General features: G+C 44.2%; 1 protein-coding gene across 2 annotated transcripts; it reads right to left on the reverse strand.

Annotated features, from left to right (window-relative positions):
- Positions 1–104: 104 nt before the first annotated feature.
- Positions 105–13,189, reverse strand: tspan5a (tetraspanin 5a). Of its 2 annotated transcripts, none has more exons than XR_014640014.1 (10): positions 12,822–13,189; positions 12,108–12,158; positions 11,800–11,946; positions 11,027–11,197; positions 10,493–10,618; positions 9,266–9,313; positions 7,204–7,320; positions 6,773–6,834; positions 266–3,526; positions 105–222 (listed from the first exon to the last, which is right to left on the reverse strand). XR_014640014.1 is itself a non-coding variant. In XM_084487617.1 (10 exons), the coding sequence occupies exons 1-9, from the start codon at positions 12,900–12,902 to the stop codon at positions 4,078–4,080; spliced, it is 816 nt and encodes a 271-aa protein (XP_084343743.1). In that variant the 5' UTR covers positions 12,903–13,189; the 3' UTR covers positions 3,391–3,526; positions 4,050–4,077. The 2 variants fall into 2 exon arrangements, 1 of the variants encoding a protein (XP_084343743.1); XM_084487617.1 differs by lacking the exon at positions 105–222 and adding an exon at positions 4,050–4,090 and having other exon boundaries at positions 3,391–3,526.
- Positions 13,190–13,412: the final 223 nt, after the last annotated feature.

Below are 13,412 nucleotides of genomic sequence, written 5' to 3' on the forward strand. Positions count from 1 at the left end.
ATAAAATAAATACTATGACTCATCGTCATGTGCCAAGGTTATGTCACCCCCGCCCCATCCCTCTCCCGTGAACTGCCAGTCCTCCTTCCCCAGCTGATCCCCCCCCCCCACACCTCCGACGGTTGCTCTGCCTTCCCCATTCCTGAGCTGTAACCCCCGACAACGCCCGACACTCTGTCTCATCACCCCCCCCAATCCCACTCCGTGCATGACCACCCCAACCTCCCACCGCACCGTCATGGCGGTGTGTAAACACCCCCCCAACACCCCCACACCCCCCAACGCAATAGATTTACGAGACGCCGACTCTTTTACGACCATAGCTGTGACGCCAGCGACCACTATAGCCGTGTTAGCCCGTTGAAAAGAAAAAAAAGTGACAAAAAAATGAACAAAAACAAATGTGCGAAAAAAATAATTAATGATATATATATATATATATATACATATATATATATATATATATAAACAAATGTTATTTTTTGTTGTTGTTTCTTTTGTTCCTACGTAAAGCTAGCCGTTCACGATATTTGCCCTGGTCATGTGTCCGTGTCGCTTTTAGCCATCCGCCGACGACTAGCGCAAGAAGAGCATGTCATTAGTTCTGTTGGCCTCGTCTGATTGGTCCACAGCGGAGCCCAAACCGCCCACCACGCAAACTTTTCTAGTCTAGCGGTGAAAACCTCTTTTTAAAAAAAAATGTTAATTTATGATTTTTTTATTTTTATTTTTTTACTTTTTTAGTTTTTGGTTGCGATTCCCATTGGGCTGAAGAATTCATTTTTTGAACCCAGATCTTTGATTCCAATGTTGCTTAGGCCAGTTCAACCCTTCGCCTCACCCAACACACACACACACACACACACACACACACACACACACACACACACACACACACACACACACACACACACACACACACACACACACACCTCCGTTTTGCTCATCTGTGGATGAGGACGGGTAAGCGGGCTCCGAAGACGAGTCCGTCCCTCTGGCTCAAAAAGCGAATCATGTAACGTTCGAAACCGTTTCCGAAAAAACGTGTGCGGCTGCAGAAGCCACACTCCCAGTCCTCTGTGCGTGTGCATGGTTTGTGTGCATGTTGTTTACTACTCGGGGTGGGCGGTGAGGAGCCAGCGACGTCAGGGGAACCGAGGGGGATCACAAAGAATAACCAAACACAGGCAAAAAAATCATAGGTCCTCTGCATTTTTTCCACGTTACAGCATCGCTGCCTCTCATTGGTTCAAAATCGGGGCGGCTGATTTCGAAACAAAACGATCGGAAACGGTTATCCACGATACAAACGGGCAAGAGGGGAGAAATTCTGTGTTTGGGTCCTCAGTTCTCAGCGGCCCCCCCGGGGTACATAGGTTTCCATCTTTCATGCGCAATGGATGGATCGTACCATTGCGGGAGGGGAGGGTGGGGGGGGCGTCTCTGGCGACGTTGGGATGTTTACAGCAGCGTAGGCCGGCCCTAACGGGGGACTCCTCTCATGTCCCCTGTGGGACACGCTACTGAACAGTCTGGGTGTCTTTTTGTTTATTGAAATCCTTCTTTTTGTCCGAACCAACGGTTAAAACTATCCCATTTGTACCCTTCTGAATACACGTACCGACCAAGGAGGGGTCTCCACAGTAAACGCGTTGAGTTGTGTAGACGTAAGTGTTTGTTGTAAATGTCACGAGATGTACATTTGGAGGATTGTAAACTAAGCATAGATAATTAAAAGATGATTGCTGGTGATCATGGTGTATTGATTAGTGTCTTTGTTTGATTTTGGATTATTATGACTTGGAACCTGCTATGTATTCATATATATCGATCTATTATCTATTATAGATCTATATCTATATAGACATCGATATCTGTCTATATAGATCTATATCTATGTAGATATATCTATCATTCATTAAACATTTGAAACCTTTTGACATTTAACCGTTTTGTAAACGATATATTTGATGCTCCACGTAAGAATAACTCAAGAAAGGGGGAGAAAACAAACATTTTGTTGTCACCTTTATTAATGAATATTAACTATTCAAATTTCATCCAGTTAACTTTTTTTTTTTTTTTACAAGAAATGATGATGTGATGGAGAGGAGGTAGTTGTATTAAAACGCTGTGTGTGTGTGTGTGTGTGTGTGTGTGTGTCTGTATTGTGTGTGGGTCTCTGTGTGTTTGTGTTTGTGTGTGTGGGTCCTTTAGTAATGTAAATTCAACATGGTCAGTGGGGGGGGGGCCTACGAAACACAAGTGAGATCATTCAGAAGTATTCACGTGTTACCAAGACGACAATATAGGGGGTCTAAACGATCCGGTACTGCACTGGGGTCCATTTATAGACATCAATATACGTTCTGTAGCAGTCACCAACCCAACCAGCCATGACTTCACGGCTGGACACAATCTGGGCGGTTTTCTCTCTCGCTCTCTTCTCTTTCTCATTGTGCACCACCACACAGTTATAAAAACATCAAATTAAACTTTAAAATGTCAAATGAAATCTCACACGGGCTATGCCACATCACATTGTATGCTCAAATATAAAGCGGGGAACAATGAAAATGAACCAAAGTAATGGGGCTGAAGAAAACCACCGACAAAAAAACAAGAAAAGTTTTCACCACAGTAAAGACTGAATCCCCCACGAAGAAACCAAAAAAAAAACGCACACACAAAGCGTCACGCATGTTCAAACCGATGCCGTCACCGGCGCTGCACCTGTTTCTTAAAACGGTTCGGAAAGGTTCAAAAGTGTTCTAGGTGATGTGTGGGGCGACTTATCGTTACAATGCGGCATGTGAAATCACTGTGGTTCTTGACCCTAAATATTTTGTGTAGTGGTTGTTCCTTTTTTTTCACCCCCGGATTTATACAAAACATGTTGACTGTTGAGGGCTTTTTTATTCTTTTTTTTTTTTTACAGTGAAGAATAAATTAAAACCATAACTCAAAAATCTCCTCTTTTGAAATTGTTTTTTTTTTTTGCAAACAAAATGACGGGCGAACAAAACGTCGCAAAGAAGGTCCCTCTTTTTTCCGAACTCCGTCGGCTAGTGCAACAGTCAAAGACTAATAGTGGAATGGACGGTGAGGCAAGCACTGAACGTTGAGCAAAGCTACCTCCTTTGTTTTTTTTGGCTATGACAAAAAAAAAAGAAATATTCTACGTTTTTCGCTCGAACATCGGGTCTACAGGATGATGTTCACGACGTTCGTTAGTTTTCGTTACCACAGGTTTTTAAAAAATACAATGCTATTGTTTTTCAAAAATGTATCAAAACTTCAACACTGGTAATTGAGACTTTGAACTAGGATGACATTATGAACGTTAAGTGCATCTAAAGCCATTCTCTTCAACTCCCCACATAACCTATTGTTCAGTATTTCGAGTGCGTTACTAAAGGTGCTGGTTTCTTAGAGAACAAATGGTGAAGGTGATTGGTAAATACTCCTTTCCAAATAGTCAAGCCTTCGATTCCTCGCCATGTTCAGAGATGCAAGCTGCAACGTCCTAAAGGTGGGGGGAAAAAAGAAGACATAAGTGCATTTGTATGGCTTACTTTATTGACGCATGGCTTCCGATAAAGATATCGGAAATCGATCAATACCAGCTTGAATCAGGTTATTGGTGATCATCCTCACAGTAGAGATTGAATACCAAATGTTGGGAGCTGATCAGACATCAATCACCCAATTCAAATGACTCCCCCCGAGCTCAGGAGTCTCCGTTTATAATGTTTAGTAAATCCATACTACTCTGTTAAAGGTGTAGAGTGTAACATTTTGTGGCATCTAGCAGAACGGACTCAGAACGGAGAATGGAATATAATATTCATGAGTTTGTTTTGATTCGTAAATTCCTTGAATATTGCTTTCGTTACTGTAGCCCTTTATATCTACATAGGGAGCGGGTCCTCTCCAACGGTGAGGTTGCAATCGGCAACCTCACCACTAGGTGCCACTAAATCTTACACACTACCCCTTTAATAATAATAAAAGAAATGCTAATTAAATGGATTAGATTTAGAATGTACCTGTAGGACTGTAAGAACGGCGTCAGTGTTAGGTAAAAAAGCTGCGGAGGAGAGAAAGAGGAGGAAACCACCGGGTTTATTGATGAAGAGAAAAGCAGTTATCACATACTATAGCTAACACTCTAATAGAGCTACAAGGAACTAACAACAGGGTAGGGTTAATTATTAGAACACATTCAAACATGTATATTCACTACGACACCCAGAGTTGAAGAGAAAGTGAGAGAAATTGGGTTACGTTGATGCAGGAAAACCACAGTTGATAGAAGTATGAATGAGAAATGAAAGTGAGAAAGCACATTAAGTCTCATTGCGGGAAGAACTGCCCAAACTAGAAGCTGGAAGGGGAAGTGTTGAAAAAGTTCTGTTAGGTCAGATCAGTTATTTTAGATCAGTTACGTCTACAAGCCGTTGATTGGTTGTTTTCTAATCTTCACAGATGCCTCCACCTATGTTGACAAACCTTGACCTCCCTAAACCAATTTGAAAATGCATGCAAAAAAGCATGTGATGTAGCCATCAGCGACGGTTGGTAAATTAAACCTTTGTCAAATCCTGTCAGAAATATGGCAAACACATCTTTCCTATTGATTTCAGCTTCAAGCACAGTGGTTTGGTCTTCTTTAAAAATCAGATACACCGTCCAGTTCGTTTGATACTGTCGTGATAGCGGATTCAACAGACCGTTCCACATCAGCGGCAGCCATCTTGGCTGTTTACAAAACTGCCTCAAGGGCACTCCTCGTGTCAAACCCGCCCCATTTGAGATAAAGGGTTCTGATTGCGGGAGATCTGTCTGAATGGGAGGGGGGCCAGACTCCCAAATCAGATAACAGATAACACTTGACAACAGTTGACAGAATAGTCTGGTTCCCACGCTATAGGCAAACTACATGTTAAATATTAAACAAGAAACATAACTGCTAAGTAATAGTCAGAGAATGCACCCTTGTAAAGGTGCCAGTTGTCTGAAGCAACACCAAATGCAATGTCTTCCGTCTTAAACAAAGCATCATAAACGTGGACCTCTAGTTTTACGACTTCAGACGGTAATGGTCACTGAACTATGCGGTGCGCTGGGCACTCTCATTAAACACATTTCCCTGGCCGGCTATTATTCATCAGAGCCAAAATCCAAAGTGCACTGCCCGTTGTGTATATATGAGACAACGTCACCGTGTACTGCTGTGTCCACCAGGAAGCCTGCAGAGTAGATCTACAGACCTTTTTTTTTTTTTCCTGCCTTCTTTTCATCTCTGAATGAGCACCGCTAATGCTAACACTACGGCTAACACTAGGTGCTGCCGACACACACACATCTGAGGTCTAAACCACGGCACGACACGACACCAAACACACACAAAATAAACTACCAAGGAAACACATAATTCTGGGGGGGTTTTCGTAGTTGTTTTTTTTTCACCCACCGGCCACAAAACACATGCCTGCGCGTGTGTGTGTGTGTGTGTGTGTCTCCCTCGCTCATGCGTGGTAGTAAGCCTTGGAGCTCTTTCCCGCATGGGGTGGGGGCCGGCATGTGATGATAGGGTGGGGGGGCACCCTGAGGGAGAACGGGTGGAGGAGGATGAACATGAGGCACAATGAGGTGAGAAGGACAGTTGCCAAGGGAGACGCTTCTAGCATCTAGCGCTGTAAGCTGTATGAGGATGATGTGTTTATGGGGCGTTATTGGCAGACGACCTGCTTTGACGCGTTGCGTTTTTGCTGAGAAAATTTAGTTGAAATTGAAATGGGAACACTCACCAATATGACATGTCATGTTTCGCCCCTTCTAACAATAAATAACTTATCGTAGTCCTTTTGTCTCAATTGTATTCAGAGATTCAAAATGTGTCATTGCATCCTTTTAAAAAGGGGGAATAAAAGCTAGCTACGGCTAGCTAGCTACAGTGTGTTGTCGACCACTGTATGTTTAGCTCAGTGGTCGCTACTATAAAGTCTTATTAACTGCTAGCATTTTCCACAGCTCTCCTGCACCTTTACAGGGCTGTTACACCCACTCCTGTTTGAGATTCTTCTGTTATAGCGAGACTCTTAGACCTAAAGCTTGACTCATAGTTTCCGTGTGCGCTAGGGTCCGCGTTAATGTCGTCATCTGCGAGACTGTACATCTAGCAGGCGCTCTGACTACGCATGCTCCAGACAACAAAACGGACGCTTGTTTTGAAGAGAGGGGGGTTGTGCGAGGAGTTCCACCATGACCTCCATCAATTTTATTCCGCCGTGAAACAACATAAAGAAATCCAAACAGCGTCTCTGGAACTCCTGGTGAGGAATCCTGCAGACTTCAACCTCAACTTGAAAATGCAAATTTTCTTCCCTAGCGTGCAAAAATCTTCTAGATTTTTATGGTGTTTGGCCAACATTGTATGTGCATAACCGCCACCAACTGCCATGGAGTTAGGATGGTCCTAACAGACCGTAGCAGAGCCTCGAGGGTGGTATGAACGGAGCCGCGTGGCTTCTGCGCGATTAGTGCACATCTGCGGCTTTCTGCGTACACGGAAAGTATGGCCGAGCCTCAACTCAATTGCGGCCTCCACAATTCAATTGTGAAATGGACACTTAATGACATGGTGAACTTTACGACGACAAATCAATGGGTGTGTGAGCCACCAGGCTGGAGTGCTGTGAATGGGGTGTTGTGGGGGAAATGTAATGTATATATAAAAATTTGATTATTATTATTATTTTGTACTTACCAACTGGCCCGCACAGCTTCAATGTCACTCACTAGGTTCTGTGCCAAACAAATGCCAAAAATCTGTGGAACGGCAAAAGAAGAGAGAGTGAGTTGGCCGGCGTCCACCATGTGGCCTGCTGTTGATTCAAAATGAAGATTTGAATGAAACAAAATCCAAACAGCAGAGATAAGTAGAAGGAAAAAAAACAAACAGTTAATCCATCTCCTAAGTCATAAATATAAATAATACAACAGGCCACGTTGGGCATTAATTCCTCATGAGCGGACAACGAGTAAAACTAACTCAGCCGTAAAATGCGTGTATTTTCTACATCGGGCATCCGTCGACAAACACACAAACACACAAACGGATCAACTCAATGAAGACACGGCCCGGGTCTCCCTAACAACGACGGCTCCCTCTGTCTCTGGCGGCGGCGTGGCGCCCACCTGCAGCAGGGCCACTCCGATGAAGATGCCCGCCACCAGGGTTAGGTTGTCCTGCAGCCACTTCTCAAACTGCGGCACGCAGCCCTTCACGTTGATATAGTCCTTCTGCTCGGCGTCCTGCAGGCAAAAAAAACGGTTCATCCTCATCCTCCTCCATTTTCGTCTCCCCTCCCCCCCCCATCATCACGTCCCCACGTCGCAGTGTGAGATAAGAGACGGGATGACGCTTCAAATAGCAACCGCTGACGGGAAATCCTGGTCCCGGCCGCAGCAAAGGAAGGACTTTGCAAAGCGTACGAGAATACACAAATACAAATAGGAATACAAAACTACTATTGAACGACTGATATACTGATATATATATATACACAAAGGTGTGACAAATAAACTAAGGTACAAACAAACCCAAAAATAGGCACACCTCTTAAAGTATTTACACACACGGCGTTGCCTAGTGATCACAGTGGCTGCGTAGGGGAATTCAGAGGGGTATGTGTGAAGGTTTCCTGTGCGGAGGAGGCTGTTATGATGAACCAGAGAAAACCCTGGGAGGCGAGGAAGGGCCGGTGTTTACCCATCCAGATTCATTTCCCTTTTTCTCACGTGAGGGGAGACTCCCATGTCAAGGCAGTGGAATGCAACGAAAGCCGATGCGCTCCTCCTTAGCCATGTCAAGGCCACTGGACTGCTTATCTGTCTGTGTGGTCCCCGCCCATGTTTTGATCTACAATGACCTGGGGCCTCATTTATAAAACTCTGCGTAAAACCCTCCCTAAAACATTGCGTACGCCCAAACCTCAGAATGTGCGTACGCACAAAAATATTCCGATTTATAAAACCGTGCGGCGCACAGCTGTACGCACTCTTCTCGTTATAAATACCAACTTGTGTTGAATTTGGCGTGCGTGCACGAGCGCCATGCTCCTCCCAAGTTCATCCCATAATAGTCCTTATAAGGTCAATGCTAATTATCAATGAATATTCCTAGTATATAAGGAGCCTTTGCTGACCTATCATTACACGGGAACACACGCATGCATTACACGCGCTCGCGTCTCATACCCCTCGCTAAATTCTCGAGCAATTCCAAAGCTGCCATATTTTAGCCCGTTAGAATACAGAGGCCAACAGGAGCATTATTTATTGGCCTTATGCCAATATGATAATTAATTACTATGTCCTAGAGGCTAATTTAATGTAGGCCTACATATATATGTATCAGGAAAATTAATACAACTTAAGTGATACAGTTGGTCTGGCCGAGGATTGTGATTTGAATGGGTTGTAGTGTGTTGAACATAATATTGCCTTAATTCATATTTCATAATGGGTGCTTTTTATAAAATGAATAAATAAATCCGAAGTCATAGTATGTGGTGCGCAATGTGCGCACCACATACTATGAGTTGGGTATCGGGAGGCATAGACATCTTATATCAGATGTCTATGTCGGGAGGTAGCGTGTTCTTCTTCTTTTGGCGTTAATGGCGGATTGCAAACCGATATGGTGCATTACCGCCACCAACTTTCTGTTGTCGTCTCCGGAGATCACGGTTTGAAACACTTTGCGGGACCTTTACTCCAGGGTGAAAGGATGCGTAGAACTGCGCACTCTTTTCCGCAAGGAATTTTTCTATAAATCACGACGGTGAAAGATGCGTACGCACATTTCATCCCTGTTTCCGCAACATTTTCGTGCGCAGATACCTTTATAAATGAGGCCCCTGATCTGTTTTCTGCACACAAGCGTATAGGACTCCCATTGTAACACATAACCAGAGCCCTACTTTAAACCTAAGTGTTCTGTGTCGGCTTTACAATATTGCTTCAGCTCAATCCTTGCTTTGTGCAATATTTCTCCATATAAGAAGAAAGGGACCATGTGTTTTTGCGGGGAAGTGTGTCCTTGTCGAGTCTTTAGTTTTCCAGAGAACTGCGTAACCAGATGTTTAAAATGTTGTGCGCGATCGTCTGTAAATGATGCATAACGACGCATGAATCCTGAGCCGAGATGGGTACCTACTATCTACATATGAGAGAGAGAGAGAGAGAGAGGACTTACCGGTTTGGCTCGTATGTCATAACCACACTGCGTATTTATCACATCCTCCTATAGATGGGAAGAGAACAAAATATGCATTTACTCACTCAAGTGACAGCAACGTGTCCATTTATAATAAATTACCATCACCACAACGTGTGGGTTCTCACATGCGTGTGTTTGTCCTAGTGGTTATATCATTAGCAATTACATTGCCTCAACCGCAGTGATGTTATGTAATGGTAAAAACAAAGTCAATTCATAGACTGTATAACAATAAATTGTGTCTGCCATGTTAATGGCTAGATATTGTGTCATGAGTAATGTCATCTTAATGGATAGGATACTGCTGGCCAGGGAACCAGAGAAATCTGCGAGCTCATGATTAATTTGCCCTGGCATATGGCTCTGCGCCCCCCCCCCCCCCCTTGTTCAAAGCTGGCCTTGGTCAGGCCAATCGTCACGGTAACCCTTTCAAATAAGGTTCAGTCATAAGTCATTTATAAGCTTTGAGTTAATGATGACCCGAACATTAACAAAACATGGATATACAGAAGTACCACGATGGATCAGCCCCTCCAGGGGACTGTACCAACTGGCCGGGTGCCCTCTGTTATACATCTAGGTGGACTCTCCCACTTGTGATGTCACCAGAGGGTCGGTTTTGACATGGCTTGTCATGGCTAATCTACATCATCACAGCTGGTTGTAAAATAGGTGCCCTTTGAAGTAACACTTATAAATCATCTACAAATGAATGTTGACAATTAGTTAAACTAAAGGCTTTTAAAGGACCCAACTGAACGACATTATAAAGGGTTACCATCACCAACAACAGTTGATCTAACATGGGGCGGGTTAGATACGATGGGATCTAACATGGGAGCGCCGTTGAGGCATTTCTATATAAGACCGAGATGGCTCAAGATGGTCACACATTTCGCTGCTCTGATTGGCCGAAGGTCTATCCAATTGCATTGTCATTTTTGGTCAGCGCCAAATATAACGTCCCTCGAAATCGACAATGAACTGAGACATTTCAGAGTAATATGAATTTGCGCAGTGGTCTGGTGACGTCAGGCAATGATATTGCATTAGCTACATACAAAAAATCAATCAATGTCATAATGGCTGAGGTTCAAAATATTTTTACGACAATTAAAGAATTCCAATTGTCCAGACCCCCTTCATTTGTTGAGATTGTGTGTGTGTGTGTGTGTGTGTGTGTGTGTGTGTGTGTGTGCGTACCGCGGGGTCTTTAGTGCAGCAGGAGAACGGCACGCCACACTTCTCGCGGCTGGGGTTGGCGTCAGTGCAGTTGAAGTAGATGTTGAGGTTCCAGTCGTCCGGACCAAACGCCCCACAGCAGTCCCACTGTGGTGGGGGGGGGGGAAACATTTAGGAATGGGTGTCGACCCGCAACTTTGGTCCCAGAAATTCTCTTGAATCTCTTCCTCACAACTCTGGACGCACAGTCCATTATGTCTCCACCGCATTTTAGCATTTAGTACTTTTGCAAATTTCAACTTGTTTTTATACTTGTTTTTACTCTTATTCTATTTTGTATTTTGTACTCTTATTCTATTTGTAACACGGTGTTTGCTGCTGCTGGAAGTGCAATTTCCTGAGGGAACCTTCCTGAGGGATTAATAAAGTTCCTACCTATCTATCTATCTATCCCCCCCCGCGCCTCACCACAGTAGGACCCCCACTCTAACGTACGTATTCCTGGGTGAGTCTACCCTAACGTACGTATTCCTGGGTGAGTCTACCCTAACGTACGTATTCCTGGGTGAAGTCGATGAGGTTCTGCAAGTCAATGTCGTCCCGGTACGCCCGGATGTTGTTGTTGATGAACAGGTTGAGCTGGTCCTTGATCCAGTCCTTGAACACGAAGGCTAGCACGCCCGTGGTCAGCTCCAGGAAGAAGATGATGCCCAGGAACACCGAGAACTACGGCAGGAGAGACTGGGTCAGTTCAGTGCGTCTTTGATTTTGTTTTTTGAAATTCTATTGGCTTTTTCAGAAAAAATAGAATTATGAGATAGAATACACTAATACACAACTCGTTTTCCCAGCCTTTTCTCCTCTTTCGACCCCATGTAAATGTTTTCCTTCTAACGAATCATATTATTGTAATAATTTTGCTTCATTATTAATATTAGGCCTATAGGCGTTTGAAGGGGCATACTTCTATTTCTGGTCATGACTTCACTGATCAGCAAAGACCTGATGTTTACGGAATTCTACAAATATTCATATTTATAGTAGGTTTTGTGTTTTGTGGGTGTATAACCAACCAAAACATGCTCACATACCCCTAGTTGGAAACCACTGCACTATATCATGCAATTATTATTATATGATTATAAAGTGACTCACGACAAAGGATTCTTGAATCAATGTGTGTTGTATCTGAAATTATATGTTTATATATACACAACTCTTTAGTGGCGGTGCGTTGACCTTACAAAGCACTCACAGCACCTGAACATGGTTTCACTTTGTTCTCTCTCTCTCTCTCTCTCCCTCGCCCATCTCTGAAGGAAACTCACAAACTTGAGCAGGAAGGTGTTTTCCCGCAGTGCTCCGATGCACCCTGCGAAGCCCAGGATAAACATCACGCCCCCGACCACCATGAAGAGCCAGACCGGGTCCAGACCCCCCAGGTCCGTGATGGACGAGATGTTGGATAGCACCCCCTAGGTCGCAGGGTCGGTGAGGAGGCACAAAGAACACACATCCATAGGTGGTGGTGGACATTTCACTGTTTGACTGAATGTGTTTCACAGCACAGAATGGTAGGCCTCTCTGTAAGATTGTGTGTGGTTGTGGTACTGTAACGAACGGTTAAAACACTCACCTTTTCACTCCATGCCCACAGTCCAATTGCAACCAAGGCCATTCCCAGTAGCTGTGGAAACAACCCGGGCATGTCGAATCAATTAGGAATAGACTTGGATCATTGTCGTTATAAACCGAGCTTATGTAATTGCCTATAAACGTGCGCTATTTTGTACTTTATTTTATTCTAGTAGCGCTATTCAGAGTTGGGTGTTTCAAACAATACATATGACTATATATTGACCTGCATTGTCAAGATGACCGGGACAGCGGGACAACTTCTACCGACGCGGAGGTCCTTCTATAGCCTGACATTTTTTTTTACAAAACAAAGCCCATGTCCTTTACCGAATTTGGGGAATTTAGCACAACTAACTTTAATGGGTATATCAGGGGGAATTATAAGCGTGCAAAATCCTTTGGCTGCCTGTCAGCCTGCGACAAAAGCCGATTACATCCAACGGCGTCTATCTCTCAACCCGGCCACTGTGCTGCCCCTATACATAACGATCGAATACAATAAAATACTCAAATCAATACGGGGAAAATCGCACACCAGTAGGAATGCACCGTTCGCCAATGACAAATATAAAATCGAAGAGGGGATTGTGTCATACGTAACAGACTAAAACGGGCCTCACGAGAGCCAGCCCTTCGCCTTTGCCCATGTAATTGTGCCCATCCTGCAGGCCTGCAGAGGCGCGCACAGAAGCTCCGCTAGAAATATACTTACCCAAAACAGGATGTTGAATCCGAAAATGAAATATTTGATGCAGCAGCTGACTTCGTGGCCCTTGTAGTGATTCCCCGTCATGTTTGAGCATCATTCGTGTACACGGTATGCTCGTAGAAATCCGGCCCGACTACAGGCTTTGTGCGCACCGAGGAACAGGTTCACCGCCTCGGAGACTCATCACCACCCAGTGCAGGATTGCCCGGTTTGTTCCGGTGGAAATGAGCCGGACCACGCACGAAACGACACTAATAATCCATCGATTATACTCCTATACTACCAACAATAACTGTGTAACAGCGACGACGACGGCGCGGTCTTAGAAAGGATCCATTATCTGGATTTTTCCTGGCAAGATGCAAATGCAATCGCACCCACATAGGTTTTAACGGGACCTTGTTTGTTGTCCAGGATTGGTTTGAACGCACAATGAAAGACGCAGGCGCCAGCCAATCATATTGCCGGGTTGGCGAGGCGCTTCCTGTTCCCAGGCGGTAGAGCGGCAGTCATAACAATAGGCAGATAAAAAGAATGATTATGACTATAATTACTAAAAAATAGCTATAGTGTCGTTTATCACTTTCTATGCTT

This window comes from Micromesistius poutassou (genome assembly GCF_964030765.1).
Source record: "Micromesistius poutassou genome assembly, chromosome: 23".
Lineage (NCBI taxonomy): Eukaryota > Metazoa > Chordata > Actinopteri > Gadiformes > Gadidae > Micromesistius > Micromesistius poutassou.